Source organism: Chlorocebus sabaeus, chromosome 13 (genome assembly GCF_047675955.1).
Source record: "Chlorocebus sabaeus isolate Y175 chromosome 13, mChlSab1.0.hap1, whole genome shotgun sequence".
Classification (NCBI taxonomy): Eukaryota; Metazoa; Chordata; class Mammalia; order Primates; family Cercopithecidae; genus Chlorocebus; species Chlorocebus sabaeus.
The window spans coordinates 56,069,850-56,086,784 of record NC_132916.1 but is presented as its reverse complement, the minus strand read 5'-3'; the positions used below and the strand labels follow the sequence as shown (position 1 = coordinate 56,086,784).

General features: G+C 37.3%; 1 protein-coding gene across 3 annotated transcripts in view; it reads right to left on the bottom strand.

Annotated features, from left to right (window-relative positions):
* Positions 1-16,935, bottom strand: part of ENPP3 (ectonucleotide pyrophosphatase/phosphodiesterase 3) — a 96,724-nt gene that overhangs the window by 28,399 nt on the left and 51,390 nt on the right. For all 3 annotated transcript variants that reach the window (XR_012095043.1, XM_008007027.3, XM_008007029.3), the window contains exons 14-16: positions 16,663-16,694; positions 8,261-8,388; positions 127-193 (exon numbers count right to left, since the gene is read on the bottom strand). Coding sequence is in view for 2 of the 3 variants with exons in the window: in XM_008007027.3 (XP_008005218.3) it covers positions 127-193; positions 8,261-8,388; positions 16,663-16,694 (227 nt within the window). In the remaining variant the exon portion in view is untranslated. The remainder of the gene's footprint in view (positions 1-126; positions 194-8,260; positions 8,389-16,662; positions 16,695-16,935) is intronic.

Genomic DNA, 16,935 nt, shown 5'->3' with positions numbered 1-16,935 from the left:
CCTGAGTAATGAAATAATCTGTATGACAAACCCCTATGACAGATGTTTACCTATGTAACAAACCTGCTCATTCTGCACATGTACCCCTGAACTTAAAATAAAAGTTAAAAAAAAGCAGTAAGTTACCTCCATGCTCCTAAACTCATTGTTATAACCATGGTTGCCTCCTCCACAATTTGTATTTGATTTACTCCTATAAAGAAAAAATATTATTACATACTGATCAATATATTGATATGAGATCATATTGTAAGCTTTAATGAATTTTATATAGTTTCTGTAAATTTTATAAGTAAATTTTTAATCAGCAACAGAATAATATATTTTTCTATCAACAACAGAATAAGTAAATTTTTATATCAACAACAAATAAATATATTTATTTTCATGCTCAAATTCATAACTATAATGGAACAAACAGAAGGGTATGAGAGAAGAAAGGAAAATTCCAGGATCTATAAATAGAATTCAAAAGTCTCTGACTGATAGATACTGACTAAAGGCTAGTAATAAAGGCACAGATTTTTTAAAAAGTGAATTTGTCTTCAAGCTCATGTGTACCTTAACACATCAATGACTACATGCTGAAGAATAGTTTGGTTAATATGTTATTTTAGCATTTCAATGCTTTAGGAATAAATCTTTGCAAGTGGAGAAAAATAGCAATTTCTGTTTTCCAGTGAAGATGTCTAGGAAAATAATATGAAAGCATGAATAAAGAATAGGCAGGGCAAATTAATTATAATCCAGTCATGTGTTGCTTAAGGGCAGGAATATGTTCTGAGAAATGCATTCTTACACAAGTTCATCATTGTGGAAACATCACAGAGTACACTTACACAAGCCTGGATGGTACAGCCTTCTATACACCTAAGCTATGTGGTCTAGCCTATTGCTCCTAGCTACAAACCTGTACAGCATGCTACTGTACTGAATACCGTAGGCAGCTGTAACACAATGGCAAGGATTTGTGTATCTAAGTACATGTAAACATAGAAAAGTTATAGTAGAAATATAGTATTATAATATTATGGGACCACCATCACATAAGCAGTTCATTGTTGACCAAAATGTTGTTATACAACACATAACTGTACTTGGCAAAAAGAAGCTAGTATATTCCGTAAATTGAGAGATTATTATTATATAATGTTTACCTTTGTGATTTTCTTCCATTGGCTGTTGCTTTCTTATTTGAATAACTTTTCAAATTTAATTAATTCGCTTTTGCCTACATTTTAATACTGTTTTGAGCAGTATTAACAATTTTATAAGTAGCTGTTTTTCATATTTGGAAAATAGCGATAAATAATCCTAGATCTTTTAAAGCAACAGTGTTATACTGGGTCAAATTTGGTCTCTGAAGGGAACAAAGGACTCCTATTTCCAAAGGCTGGCCCTAAAAGGTTTCTCTCATTTGCTTCCCCACCCCCACCTCTCACCCCAACGGCAAACACACACACACACACACACACACACACACACAAACACACAGACACCATAGGGTTTCTGTTTTTACAAACTCGACTAACGGCAGGACAGTAATTTAGTGTTTTTTAAAAATACATTAAACATAAAAACATTAAAAAAATTCATAACTGACTCTAATTCAGTTTAAATAGAAAATAAAAATAAATCACAAATTAAAAAATAAATCACAACTCTGACCAGGCCACACTCACTCAACTCTACCCAATAGAGTGAAGAAAAGAGACACCAGGTAAGTACCTGGAATGGGGAAAGCAAGACAAATCCTGCTTCCTAAGGAAATTAAGTTTGATACCCTAAGGATGTCACTTCATGTCCTTATCTTAGTTAATTCCAATAAAATTGTTGGCATAAAACTATGACAACAATAGGCTTTATTTCTTTGTTTATTTATTTATTTTTGAGACTAAGTCTCGCTCTGTCGCTTAGGCTGGAGTGAAGTGGCGTGATCTTGGCTCACTGCAACCTCTGCCTCCTGGATTCAAGCAATTCTCCTGCCTCAGCCTCCCGAGTAGCTGGGACTACAGGCATGTGCCACCACACCCAACTAATATTTTTGTGTTTTTAGTAGAGACAGGGTTTTGCCATGTTGGCCAGCTGGTCTGGAACTCCTAACCTCAAGTGTTCCACCTACCTCAACCTCCCAAAGTGCTGGGATTACAGGTGTGAGCCACCATGCCCAGCCCGAACAATAAGTTTTAAAAAGTGTTTTTATTCTCAGCTGGGAATGGTGGCTCACACCTGTAATCCCAGCACTTTGGGAATCCAAAGTGGGTGGATTGCGTGAGCCTAGGAGCTAGAGACCAGCCTGGACAACATAGCAAGACTCCATCTCTCTTTTGTTTTTGAGACGCAGTTTCACTCTTGTTGCCCAGGCTGGAGTGCAATGGCATGATCTTGGCTCATCGCAGCCTCACCCTCCTGGGTTCAAGCAATTCTCCTGCCTCAGCCTCCAGAGTAGCTGGGACTACAGGCAGGTGCCACCATGCCCGGCTAATTTTGTATTTTTAGTAGAGATGGACTTTCTCCATGTTGGTCAGGCTGGTCTTGAACTCCCAACCTCAGGTGATCTGCTCCCCTCAGCCTCCCAAAGTGCTGGGATTACAGGCATGAGCCACCACGCCTGGCCTCTATTTTTTAAATTATTAATAAATAAATGTTTTTATTCTTACTGCATAGATATTTGGTTTTCCAATATTACTGGAATTATTTAGTAGGAGGTAATTAAGTTTTAAATTCTGTGTGGAAAGCTAGAATGTTCACTAATGAAAGAAAGAAAAAGGTTTTTTGAACTAAGATTTTTGGTAAATTTTCTAATGCTCATACTATGGTTATTTTTCTATTTTCAGAAAAATGTAGTTTTTAAAAATATTTCCATCTCCTAATCCAGTTCAATTTAAAAACCATAGTAAATATTGCAAAATTTCATTCAGAAGGAAAAGATTAAAACATTGTTTGAAAAGCTCTAATTTCTATTTATTTCCAAGTAAAAACTTTGGAAATTTGCCCTCTACCTCCTCATGTTCATGTCTAATCATTAATTTAGCTCTGGAAGTTACATATGGAACAATGACAGCTGGCACTTGGAAAATGAGTTGATTTTATCTGTCATAAGTTAGCTCAAATTCCAAGTCCTATATGAAATATTTTGGAACAAATTCTCCATTATCTTCCCCATGTCTAATTAACACAGTTGAAATCAAGGCTGGGGTTCTCTACCACAGCTGGGTAATGGCACAGGTGGGAGATGAGCAAGACTTCTCTCCTGATGCCAGATCAGTTGCCAAGTCCTGTCTTCCTGTGTGGTATCTCTCCTGTTTGTTCTTTTCTTTCCTCTGTAACTGCCACCATTCTTTTTTTTTTTTTTTTTTTTTTTTTTTTTTGAGATGGAGTATCACTATGTCACCCAGCCTGGAGTGCAATGGTGTGATCTTGGCTCACTGCAACATCCGCCTTCCCCGTTCAAGCTATTCTCCTGCCTCAGCCTCCTAAGAAACTGGAATTACAGGTGCCTGCCACCACACCTGGCTAATTTCTGTATTTTTAGTAGAGACGGGGTTTCACCATGTTAGCCAGGCTGGTCTTGAACTCCTGACCTGAGGTGATACAACCACCTCAGCCTCCCAAAGTGCTGGAATTACAGGCATGAGCCACCATGCCCGGCCTACTGCCACCATTCTAAGCTGGATCCTCTGACCTGAACAAGTTCCCGAATTGATCATCCTGCCTTCAGAACTTCTGAATCTTCCCTCTCGGACACACACACATGCACACACACACACACCCCTCCCCCCCCACACACACCCCTAATCTTATTTAACACTACTGGAAATAAAAACCTATGTTCTAATGAGAACAAACGTCAGACAGAATATGATAAAAGCAAGACTATCCTAGAAACTGTGGCTTCTAAGTTAACCATAATACCTTCCCGGTGATGCACTATATACAGTTTCACCATCCCCGTGGCTTCATGGACTCCATTGGGGCTGCCATCGTGCCCAGGAATGGATCACTACATACCTTTCTAACAGGCTTCCCTGTTTCACACTAGACTAGGGGTCCCCAACCCCTGGGCCATGGTCCCACACCTGTTAGGAACCAGGCCACACAGCAGGAGGTGAGTGGTGGGTCAGTGAGCATCACCGCCTGAGCTCCGCCTCCTGTCAGATCAGCAGTGGCATTAGATTCTCACAGGACCATGAATCCTATTGTGAACTGCCCATGCAATGAATATAAGTTGTATACTCCTTATGAAAATCTAATGCCTGATGATCTGTCACTGTCTCCTATCGCCCCCAGATAGGACCATCTAGTTGCAGGAAAACAAGCTCAGGGCTCCCCGATTCTACAATATGATGAGTTGTAAAATTATTTCATTATATATTACAGTGTAATAATAACTGAAATAAAGTGCACAATAAATGTCATGCGCCTGAATCATTCTGAAGCCATCCCCCACTTCCCGCCCTGACCCTGGAAAAACTGTCTTCCATGAAACCAGTCCCTGGTGCCTAAAGGGTTGTGGACCACTGTGCTAGACCATTCTTGTCCATGTAGCATCTCAAAGGAACTCTCCAAGTACAGATATCCCTGTATTCACCTCAAGCCACCTGTATCTACCAACGGCCTACTTTCTTCAAGATCAAAGTCACACTCCTTTGCCATTTCAGATAAGGTCCTTTGTACACATGACAGCTTCACGCACTCAGTGCTCCAGCAATGCAGAACTACTTGCAACTGCTGGAATCTAGTTCTTCCATCTGGAAACCTGCCTCCTTCTCTTTACCCTTCCTTGCCCTAGAGCTACTGCTGGCTTTAAAAAGGTGCTCAGGCCGGGTGCAGTGGCTCACATCTGTAATCCCAGCCCTTTGGGAAGCCAAGGAGGGCAGATGACGAGGTCAGGAGATCATCTGGCTAGCACGGTGAATCCTTGTCACTACTAAAAATACAAAAAATTAGCTGGACATGGTGGAGGGTGCCTGTAGTCCCAGGAGGTAGTACCTGTAGTACTCAGGAGGCTGAGGCAGGAGAATGGCGTGAACCTGGGAGGAAGAGCTTTCAGTGAGCTGAGATCGCACCACCGCACTCCAACCTGAGCGATAGAGCGAGACTCCATCTCAAAAAAAAAAAAAAAAGGTGCTCTGGGCAGATCATTGAGAGAAAAAAAGGTGCCTTTTGAAGGATGCAGCCTGGCAGTGTTCAAGGTTTGGCAAGCAGATGGCACTTTTGGCAAAAACAATAACAACAACAACAACAACAATAATGAATCCCCTTCCTCCTACCAGTGCAGCCCCCATTAAGGCTTGGTGAGCTGAGCAAAGATTCCATTTCCACTCCCACTCACCTTGTTAGCAGGATGCTACTGTACAGCCCACAGACTACATGGCAGACCTGCTATATGGCAACATGTATCCTGTCCCATCGTGAGTCTTCCAAAACCCAGTCAGCAACCACCCTTATCAGGAAGCATTCTCTGATGCTCCTTGACATTCACAGCTGGGTCTGTAATTTTTGCTTCCTTGAGCCTTGTACTTGTGCAATAGTTATCCCACCTGATTATAGTTGTTATCTTCCTACCTGGGGAAAGATCCTTTGGTTGGGTGTTTTGTTGGTTATCTCTAGTTCTTAAAAAGGTGCCTGAAATTTATTTGTCAGTTGTTGTTCCAAAATAAAAAGCTAATATTCATGTTATTTTTAAAAAAGCACTTTACTAATACTTCTACTATATCAAAACATCAGGTTTCCCCAAATTAGTAAAATCTAACACATTTTAGGCAAAATAAAGATGATGATGATGATGAAAATAGATTATACAAACTGTTGAAATTTGCTATAATTGTGCAAAAGGGATCTAAACTAGTTATCAAATAATGCACATTATACTAAAGATGATGTACCTTCACTAGAAAATAAGTAGCCAGAGGCTTGTGTTTTAAGAGTTGGAGAGAGTGAATCCAGGATTTAATGAGATTAGATTCTTTTTTTTTTTTTGAGACAGAGTCTTGCTCTGTTGCCCAGGCTGGAGTGCAGTGGTGCGATCTCGGCTCACTGCAGCCTCCGCCTCCCGGGTTCAAGCAATTATCTTGCCTCAGCCTCCCGAGTAGCGGGGATTACAGGCACACACCACTAGGCCTGGTTAATTTTTGTATTTTTTTAGTAGAGATGGGGTTTCACCATGTTGGCCAGGCTAGTCTGGAACTCCTGACCTTGTGATCTGCTCATCTCAGCCTCCCAAAGTGCTGGGATTACAGGCATGAGCCACCGTGCCTGGCCCAGATTAGATTCTTCACTTGCTCTCTTGTTAAGGCTGTATTCAAAATTTCCTTTGATGTAAATTAGTTTACTTCATATGTTAATGACAAGAAACTAATAAAACTAGGCTAATCCTGTGTTACAGATGAGAAAAATTAGACTCTAAGATATTAATTTTTCCTAGTTCCCACAACCTAGCCAGGTGGGGAGCCTGACTGTGAACTCTTGGGTTGCAGTTCTTTTAACATTTCGGTGCTGGTTTTTAAAAGAATAAACAGCTCACCATTTGAGATTGGGTATTAATGCATGATACCCAGAGGTATTTGGGTGGGTGAGCTCTCACTTTATAGCCCTTTCTCCTGTACCAGTGACCTAACTTCTTTGGTGTTAGACTCTCACCAGTAAATATTTGCAGAATGCACCCCAACTTGGACATATATTTATATATTACATACCTAAGTTACTAAAAATTGTATATAGTATTAGTAGAGCTTAATTTAGTTCACATATTTAAGGAAAATACTTTCTAGAGTATGTCCTGAGCCACAGTACACAAAGGGTTAATGAACTTTGATCCCAAAGAGAGGGGTCCGTGCCATCTAGTGAACCACTGTGAAACTGCACTCTCAGGCCAAACAGGTTTCCAGGTTATTTTGTAGAATAGGCTTAGCCAAATTCCCAGTTCCTGATCCTGAATGTTGGAGCCTAATTCCCTTGTCCCTTGTCTTCTTTCATCTCCTTTTCCTTTGCTTTCCTTTCCTTTCTTCCCTTGTTTTTTTTTTTTTTTTTTTTTTTTTTGATGGAATCAAATACTAATTTGATCTGTTGCCCAGGCTGGAGTGCAGTGGTGCCATCTTGGCTCACTGCGACCTCCGCCTCACGGGTTCAAGCAATTCAACTGCCTCAGCCTCTCAAGTAGCTTGGATTACTGTGCCACCATGCCTGGCTAATTTTTGTATTTTTATAAATTTTTTGTATTTTTCATTATGTTGGCCAGGCTGGTCTCGAACTCCGGACCTAAAGTGACCTGTGCACATCGGCCTCCCAAAGTGTCATCTCCTTTTTCTTTGTTAAACATCTCTTAGCCACTGTATTGCCATTGTCATTCTATCCCCCTGGCATTACATTCATACATATTAAATAGGCTAGAAAAATGCCGTAAAGTCCAGATACTTTTTATATCTACTTATGCATGAGGAAAAAAGTGCTAGTATGAAATTCAAAAATAGGAATTGTCAGTTTAGCTATCACAAAGTGTATATTTATTTGTTTGCTGGCTTATTTTCAGTTTTTTCCACTACAGTACATGAGAGCAGGAGACAGATCTGTATCTCAAATGCTTAGAGCAGGGCCTGGCGCATACATGACAAGCATACAATAAAACGTTGAATCAATGGATTAATTGGTTATTTGGGATGGAGTAAGTCATAATGTGTAATAACAATCACTTGAAATGCAGAACTGCTAAATAGTATGCACAAAGTCAAAAATGGTTTTTGTTTTCTCTAAGCACATTTAAATTTTGCAAATGTTTCAATAATCAACATAAATTACAATTATAAATAGTAATAAGAAATAAATGTTACAACTAATTCATTAGCTTGGTCTTACAGCCCTATATGTGCTCTTTTATAAAAACCACAAAGATGACAAAGGTCTTAAAGAGTTGTGTAATCACTCACTCTCTATCAGGCTGAAAGACAGCTGATATCCTCTGTCTGCTGCCTTAATGGACAGCATAGTGGGGGTAAGAAGGTGCTGGCACTTACAGTCCCTGGGCACAGTCTTAGCCTTACCCCTCATTCTCACCTATATTGTGAAGATAAGGATGCTAAAATCAGTAATCTAATAACAATCACTTCAAATGCAGAACTGCTAAATAGCATGCAAAAAGTCAAGAAAATATCAATGCTCAGGAAAATTCACAGTGATGATAATAGCAGGGTAAGGTTAAGTAGACTTATAATGACAGATGGTTGTTAAAGGCATTATGAGATAAGCAAATAGATGCACGAACCCAACAGCCAGCCATTGTCGATCCACAAAGAGATGAACTTTGTCGATTCTGACGTTCTTGGCATAGTGTAGTCGCTTTGGCAAATCAGGAGTCAAATAGGGTTTGAAGTGCTGATCGGGTTTTCGGCACTGAAAAGCAAGTAAGTATTTCCGTATGATACAGAAGATATGCAAATTAATTTTAAAAGTTCATCTTCTACGTCAATTTATGAAGCACCTTTTAAAGGTAAGGGGATTTCAGCTTGGCTAATACAATAGGAATATTAAACCTATTACCGATGTAGTCAGATTCCCTGGTTATTACTTTTATCATTGCAATGATAATCAGGTTGCAATTAAAAATCTGATTTAACACAGGAGGCAGAGGTTGCAGTAAGCCAAGATCATGCCATTGCATTCCAGCCTGGGCCACAGAGTGAGACTCTCTCAAAAAAATAAAAAATCTGATTTAAATTATCAGTTAATGTTTTCAGTTTTTATTCCTGGTGGGGGGGTGTATGTGCGTATAACCATATATTATATATAATATCTAACCATATATATTATATATAACTATATATCCTATATAATGTATTATATATAACTGTATATCATATATATCACATATCATATATACATATCACTATATATAATATATAATATATGACTATATATTATAAAATATATGATATGTGATATATGGTTATATATTATATATTTCACATGTAATGTATAATACATAACTATATCATATATAATGTATAATATATAACTATATATCATCACACATATATACATATCATCATATATAATGCATAATATATTACTATATATTATAAAATATGATATACGATATATGGTTATGTATTATATATTGTATAATAGTTATGTATTATATATTTATATTATATATAATATATAACTATAATATATTATATAATATATAATATATAACTATATAATATATAATAAAGAAACTATATTATATAATATATATTATAATAAACTATATTATATAATATATAATATAAACTATATTATATAATATATAATATAAAACCGTATTATATATTTTATATATAAAATATATATATATAATTATATATTATATAATATAGATTATATAACCATATACCATATATCATATAGAACTATATAATATATGATATATGGCTATATTATATATTATATATAATATATGATATATGGTTATATCATGTATCATATATAACCATATATATTATATAGTAAACCACTATAAATTACCCTCTTTTTTAACAGAAATGGACAGACATCTAGATTTAGAAAGACAATGACAACTTTTGAGTCTAAATTACATATAAAAATAAATACCATATTAGTAGATATGAGTAAAAATATTTAAAAGTAGTTTTAAATTACTTTAAAATGAAATTTTTCCTATTTTCTCTTCTCATTTATTTTAAACCACAATATATCATATATATCAAGTGTGTGTCACTTTTAATTTACTTTAATTGCACAAAAAAGTACTTTCCAACAGACTCAATTTATCTTTTAAATAACCTACATTTGCTTAGTTTTCCAATCAAGTCAATGGCTTTTGAAACCTATTATAATCTCCCTATTTGTAAAAAATATCGTGGGTTCCTTACAAATTGGAGTAAAATTTTGTTTCTTTAATAATTATGACTGTATGGCATATTTTAAAATTGTAGAAATGCAAATCACATTGGTATCTATTTATGTAAAAGAAAAATGAGGTAATGAGAAATAGAACTACAAAGGAACTTTCTCTCCCTCATGACCATTTTGAGAAACAAGAAGAAAAACCATAAACAAAGAAGATGAAATTTTTCCTATTTCCTCATTTTCTTATTTATTTTAAACCACAATATATCATATACATTAACAAGTGTGTGTCACTATTATCTCAGGGACAATTTAGATAAGAAAAATAAGAGAAATTATGAAGCACATAATTTACACAAATAAAATTTAAACAAAATACAGACAGTGGGAGAGCAAGGAGAGTTTAGAGAATAAAAGAGGAAAAACAAAAGTATATATTGCAAACATATTTTTGCCAGTTTTTCTTGTCTATTTTGGTATATTTTCCAGGCTTCTTATGCTTCTACTGTTTTATTTATCATTACTTCTCTCTTAAGCCAATATTTTTGTAACTTGCAGGCAGGCACAAGCTGGCAGCTGCCGAGTATGCAGCTTCCTCCAAGATGCAAGGAATCAACTATAAATTGTCCCTGTGTGTAATCCGTCACACTTGTGTGTAGCCAGAGTAAATCCAGAGAAAACGAAAGGCACACTGCCTACCTGCGAAGAAGTACCAGTGATTCTTTGCATTCGAGAATTTGGAATGAAGTCTCCAGAGTTGAGATACAATTTTTGACTTTTTTCTTCTCTCTCTCTCTCTCTCTCTCTCTCTCTTTTGACTGAGTCTTGCGCTATCACCCAGGCTGGAGTGCAGTGGTGTGATCTTGGCTCACTGCAACCTCCACCTCCTGGGTTCAAGCAATTCTCCTGCCTCAACCTCCAGAGTAGCTGGGATTACAGGTATCCACCACCATGCCCGGCTAATTTTTGTATTTTTAATAGAGAAGACGTTTCACTATGTTGGCCAGGATAGTCTTGAACTCCTGACCTCAAGTGATCCACCCACCTCGGTCTCCCAAAGTGCTGGAATTACAGGAATGAGCCACCACGCCCGGCCCAGTTTTTGACATTTTATCTCAGAATAAATGGTAGTGATGTCTCTCATGTAGTCAGAGTGCTGTAGAACTTAAAAAGTTGCCACTTCATGCTTGGTTATGTCTGTCCAAAATAAACTCAATATAGGTCCACAAAACAGCACTGCTGGGAATATTGTAATACCACATGAAATACTTTCCTGGGAAGGATGGACTATGTGAAATGGTAGTTCATTTCTTTGGGGCTCTGTAACTCCAGGCCCAGTCCATATCTGTGATGCCATACAACGGATTTCCAAAGCCGGCGATACTCAATCCCCTTGCACAACTGGGATTATTAGAGATTTACCCTTCCTCACCAACAGAGCTTCAGTTATGGGGATCATGAGGTGATGAAACAGAAAGAAAACCATATGTGGATTTAGAGAGTGCGCATGTTGAAACTTCTGAACTATGCATCCACTCAGCATGAACACATTGCATGTATACATTTCACCAGAAGAGGGTGCAAGAATGTCTACAGTTTTTACTCAAGCTCAGCATACTGGAAGGTGTTGAGAGAAAAACAGAGTGATCATTACTGTAAAGAATTTCTGCTCTAAAGGCCATTCTACTTGAAACTTGCAGTGGGTCCCAGATTATATTAACCAGTCTTTGCTCAGTGTTCATCTGCAGTCCTTCGCACTCCATCCTCAGAGATTTTACTCTACAGGCATACCTTGGAGATATTTTGAACTCAGTTCCAGACCACCACAATAAAGCAAGTTGTATGAACTGGTTTTCCAGTGCACATAAAAGTCATGTTTACACTATACTATAATCTTTTCAGTGTGCAACAGCACTATGTCTAAAAAGTACATACCTGAATTTTAAATTTCTTAATTGCTAAAAATGCCAATGATCCTCTGAGCCTTCAGTGAGTTGTCATCTTTTTGCTGGTAGAGGGCCTTGCTTTAATGTTGATGGCTGCTGACTGATCAAAATGGTGGTTGCTGAAGGCTGAGGTGGCTGTGGTAATTTCTTAAAATGAGACAAAAATGAAGTTGGCTGCATCAGTGGACTCTGCCTTTCACAAAGTATTTCTCTGTAGCATCCAAAACTGTTTTATAGCATTTTACACAGTAGAAATTCCTTCAAAATTAGAGTCAATCCTCTCAAGTCCTCTCAAAGCTGCTGCTTTATCCACCAAGTTTATGGAATATTTTAAATCCTTTGTTGTCTTTTCAACAATGTTTATGGCATCTTCACAGGGTTAGATTCCATCTCAAGAAACCACTTTCTTTACTCACCCATAAGAAGCAGCTCTTCATCTGTTCAAGTTTTCTCATGAGATTATAGCAATTCAGTCACAGCTACAGGCTCCATTTCTGATTCTAGTTCTCTCTCTCTCTCTCTTTTTTTTTTTTTTTTTTTGAGACAGATTCTGGCTCTGTAGCCCAGGCCGGAGTGCAGTGGTGTGATCTCGGCTCACTGCAAGCTCCGCTTCCCAGGTTCACGCCATTTTCCTGCCTCAGCCTCCCCAGTAGCTGGTACTACAGGCGCCCACCACTGCGCCCAGCTAATTTTTTGTATCTTTAGTATAGACGCGGTTTCACCATGTTAGCCAGGATGGTCTCGATCTCCTGACCTCATGATCTGCCCTCCTTGGTCTCCCAAAGTGCAGGGATTACAGGCATGAGCCACCACGCCTGGCCTCTCTTGCTATTTTTACCACGACTGTAATTACTTCCTCTGTTGAAGTCATGAACCCCTCAAAGTTATCCAGGAGGGTTGGAATCAATTTCTTCCAAACTCCTATTAATGCCGATATTTTGACCTCCCACAAATCACAAATGTTTTTAATGGTATCTAGAGTGGTGAATCATTTCCAGAAGGTTTTCACTTTATAATACTTTGCTCAGATGAGAGGTATTATTTATGACAATAGTCTTATGAAATGTATTTCTTAAAGAATAAGACTTAAAAGTTAACATTGCTCCTTGATCCATGGCCTGCAGAATAGATGTTGTGTTAGCAGACATGAAAATATCCATCTCCTTGTACATCTCTATCAGAGCTCTTGGGTGACCAGGTATATTCTCAGTAAGTAGCAATCTTTAGAAAGGAATCTTTTTTTCTGAGCAGAAAGTCTCAACAGTGAGTTTAAAATATTCAGGAAACGGATGTTATAAACAGGTGAGCTGTCATGCAGGCTTTGTTCTTCCATTTACAGAGCACAGGTAGAGTAGATTGAGCATAAATCATAAGGGTCCTAGGATTTTCAGAATGAGCATTGGCTCAACTTCAAGTCACCAGCTGCATTAGCCCCTAATAAAAGAGTCAGCCTGTCCTTTGAAGTTTTGAAGTCAACAATGACTTCTGTTCTCTAGCTATGAAAGTCCTAGATGGCATCTTCTTCCAATGGAAGGCTGTTTCCTCTACATTGAAAATACGTTGCTTAGTGTGGCCATTTTCATCAATGATCTTAGCTAGATCTTCTGGATAACTTACTGCCGCTTCTATATCATCACAAATACTTGCTGCTTCACCTTGCACTTTTCTGTTATGGAGAAGGCTTCTTTTTTTTTTTTTTTTTTTTTTTTCTTTTAGATAGAGTCTCACTCTGTTGACTAGGTTGGAGTGCAGTGGCATGATCTCAGCTCATTGCAACCTCCACCTTCCGGGTTCAAGCAATTCTCCTGCTTCAGCCTCCCAAGTAGCTGGGATAACAGGTGCCCACTACCATGCCGGCTAATTTTTTTGTGTATTTTTAGTAGAGATGGGGTTTCACCATGTTGGCTAGGCTGGTTTCAAACTCCTGACCTCAAGTGATCCATCCGCCTCAGCCTCCCAAAGTACTAGGATTACAGGCGTGAGCCACCTCACCTGGCCAGAAGGCTTCTTTCTTTAAACCTCACTAACAAACCTCTGCTAGCTTTAAACTTTTCTTCTGCAACTTCCTCACCCATCTCAGCCTTCATAAAGTTGAACAGAGTTAGCGTCTTGCTCTGAATTAGGTTTTGGCTTAAAAGACTGTTGTGGCTGGTTGATTTTGTATCCAGCCACCAAAACTTTCTCCATGTCAGCAATGAGGCTGTTTCACTTTGTTATTATTTATATATTCACTAGAATAGCACTTCTCATTTCCTTCAAGAACTTTTCCTTTGTTTTGACAATTTGGCTAATTGTCTGGTGCAACAGGCCTAGCTTTTGGCCTATCTTAACTTTCAACATGCCTTCTTCATTAAGCTTAATCATTTCTAGCTTTTGATTTAAAATGAGAAATGTGTAACTATTCCTTTTACTTTAACATTTAGAAGCCATTGTAGTGTTACTAATTGGCCTAATTTCAATATCGTTATGCCTCAGGGAATAGAGAGTCCAGAGGAGAGGAAGGGGACGGGAAGGGAAACAGCCAGTTTGTGAAGCAATCAGCACACACGTAACATTTATCTGTTAAGTTTGCCATCTTCTGTGGGTAGGATTCAGGAGGCCCCAAAACAATTACAATAGTAACATCAAAGATAACTGATCACAGATCACCAGAGCATATATAATAATAATGAAAAATTTGAAGTACTGTGAGAATTAACAAAAGGTGACACACAGACATGAAGCAAGCACATGCTGTTGAAAAAATGGCACTGGATAGACGTGCTCAATGCAGAGTTGCCACAAAACCTTCAATTGGTAAAAAAATGCAACATCTGCAAAGCAGAATGCAGTGAAGCACAATAAACCAAGGTAAGCCTGTTGCTGCATACCCCCTGTACTCAAATAGTTATAGTCGCATTGCAAACAATAGTGAACTCATGAATTTCATGTAGCAGATGTATATTTGTGAATATATTTTAAATATGTAACTATAAAAACTATTCCATCATGGTTTTGGCTTGCATTTTTCTGAAAATTAATGAAGCTGAGTATTTTTTCACATGTTTGCTGGCTACTTGTATGTCTTCTTTTGAGAAGTGTCTCTTCATTTCTTTTGCCTGCTTTTTAATGGGGTTGTTTTTTGCTTGTTGATTTGTTTAAATTCCCTATAGATTCTGGATATTAGGCCCTTCTTGGATGTATAGTTTGTGAATATCTTCTCCCATTCTGTAGGCTGTTTGCTCTGTTGATAGTTTCTTTGGCTATGCAGAAGCTCTTAGTTTAATTAGGTCTCATCTGTCTATTTTTTGTTTTGTTGTAATTGCTTTTGGGGACTTAGCCAAAAATTATTTGCCAAGACCTAGGTCAAGAAGGATATTTCCTAGGTTGCCTTCCAGGATTTTTATAGTTTGAGGTCTTACATTTAAATGTTTAATCCATTTTGAGTTAATTTTGATATATGGCAAAAGGTAGGGGTCTGGTTTCAACATCCACATGGCTGGCTAGTTATCCCAGCACCGTTTATTGAGTCCTTTCCCAATTGCTTGTTTTTGTCAACAAATGACAACCACAATGAGATACCATCTCACACTAGTCAGAATGGCCACCCCTCAAAAGTCAAAAAACAATAGATGCTATGGTGAGGTTGCAGAGAAAAAGAACACTTATATACTGTTGGTGGAAGAGTAAATTAGTCCAGCCACTGTGGAAAACAGTCTAGAGATTTCTCAAAGAACTTAAAACAGAGATATGATTCTACCCAGCAATTCCATTACTGTGTATATACCCTCCGCCAAAATAAACCATTCTATCAAAAACACACATACACTCATATGTGTATTGCTGCATTATTCATAATAGCAAAGACATGGAATCAACCCAGGTGCTCAACAATAGTAGATTGGATAAAGAAAATGTGGTACATATACACCATAGAATACTACACAGCCATAAAAAAGAATGAAATCATGTTCTTTGGAGCGCCATGAATGGAGCCGGAGGCCGTAATCCTAAACAAATTAACACAGGAACAGAAAACCAAATACTGCATGTTCTCACTTATAAGTGAGAGCTAAACATTGAACACACATGAACGTAAGTAGGGGAACAATAGACACTGTGGACTACTAGAGGGAAGAGGAGGTGTGTGGGTTAAAAAACTACTTATTGGGTACAATGCTCGCTACCAGGACGATAGGCTCCATATTAGAAACCTCAGACTCACACAATATTCCGATGCAACAAATCTGCACGTGTACCCTCTGTATCTAACATGAAAGTTGAATTTTTTTAAAAAAAGTTAATAAAAGCAAACACTGTAAAGGTAAAATAAATATAAATAAATAAATAACAAAACTATTACAAAAGACCATTCCAGGTATCTCCAGGAGTAGTGAATTGTACTTTCAAAAATATTGCTTTAAGATATCTGGAAGTTTCTCTACTTATTTATTTACAATTTGGGATGTGGGAACAAATCAAAAGCAGTTGCAATTATAGTAGTGAGTAAAGAGATTATCTTTTTGACTTGTAAAAAAAAAGATCTGTAAGAGGTGTAATTCACTATCCTCTTATACTAGTCACACAAAAAATGGTGCTACCTGAAGCTAACGCCACCCTTTTGAATGGGACATCAGCCCTTTCAATATAAGCCAGGATTTAGTGCTACTATTATTGCAAACTAATTTCTTTGGATGTGTCTGCTCCAAAATGAAAACAGCTAAGATAAAAGCAACTAATACACATATAAAATAATGTTGATGGAAGATTTAAAAAATAAATTCCAAGTAGCTTAGACTTAGAAATATAAAATATGAATTTCTCAAAAACCCAGATTAAGGTAATTGCATTAAGTTAAATATATGTATTAAGAATATTGTATACTTACACTGAGGTTTCTAACAATTTCTTCAGAATTAACTGTTTCAAAAGAAAAAGAAATAAATGACATTACAATTGATAACGAACAAATGCAAAGAATGTGAACCACTCAGATGAATTTGATACATTCATTTATTAATAACTACGATCCGGTAAAATTAAATTAAAAGTTATTTCAAGCAAAGAATTATTTTAGCATTTAGAACACAGTAGGATACATTTCAACTTAACAATATTAGATATTACCATAGACTTTATAGAATGTACTTAAGCATGGGAA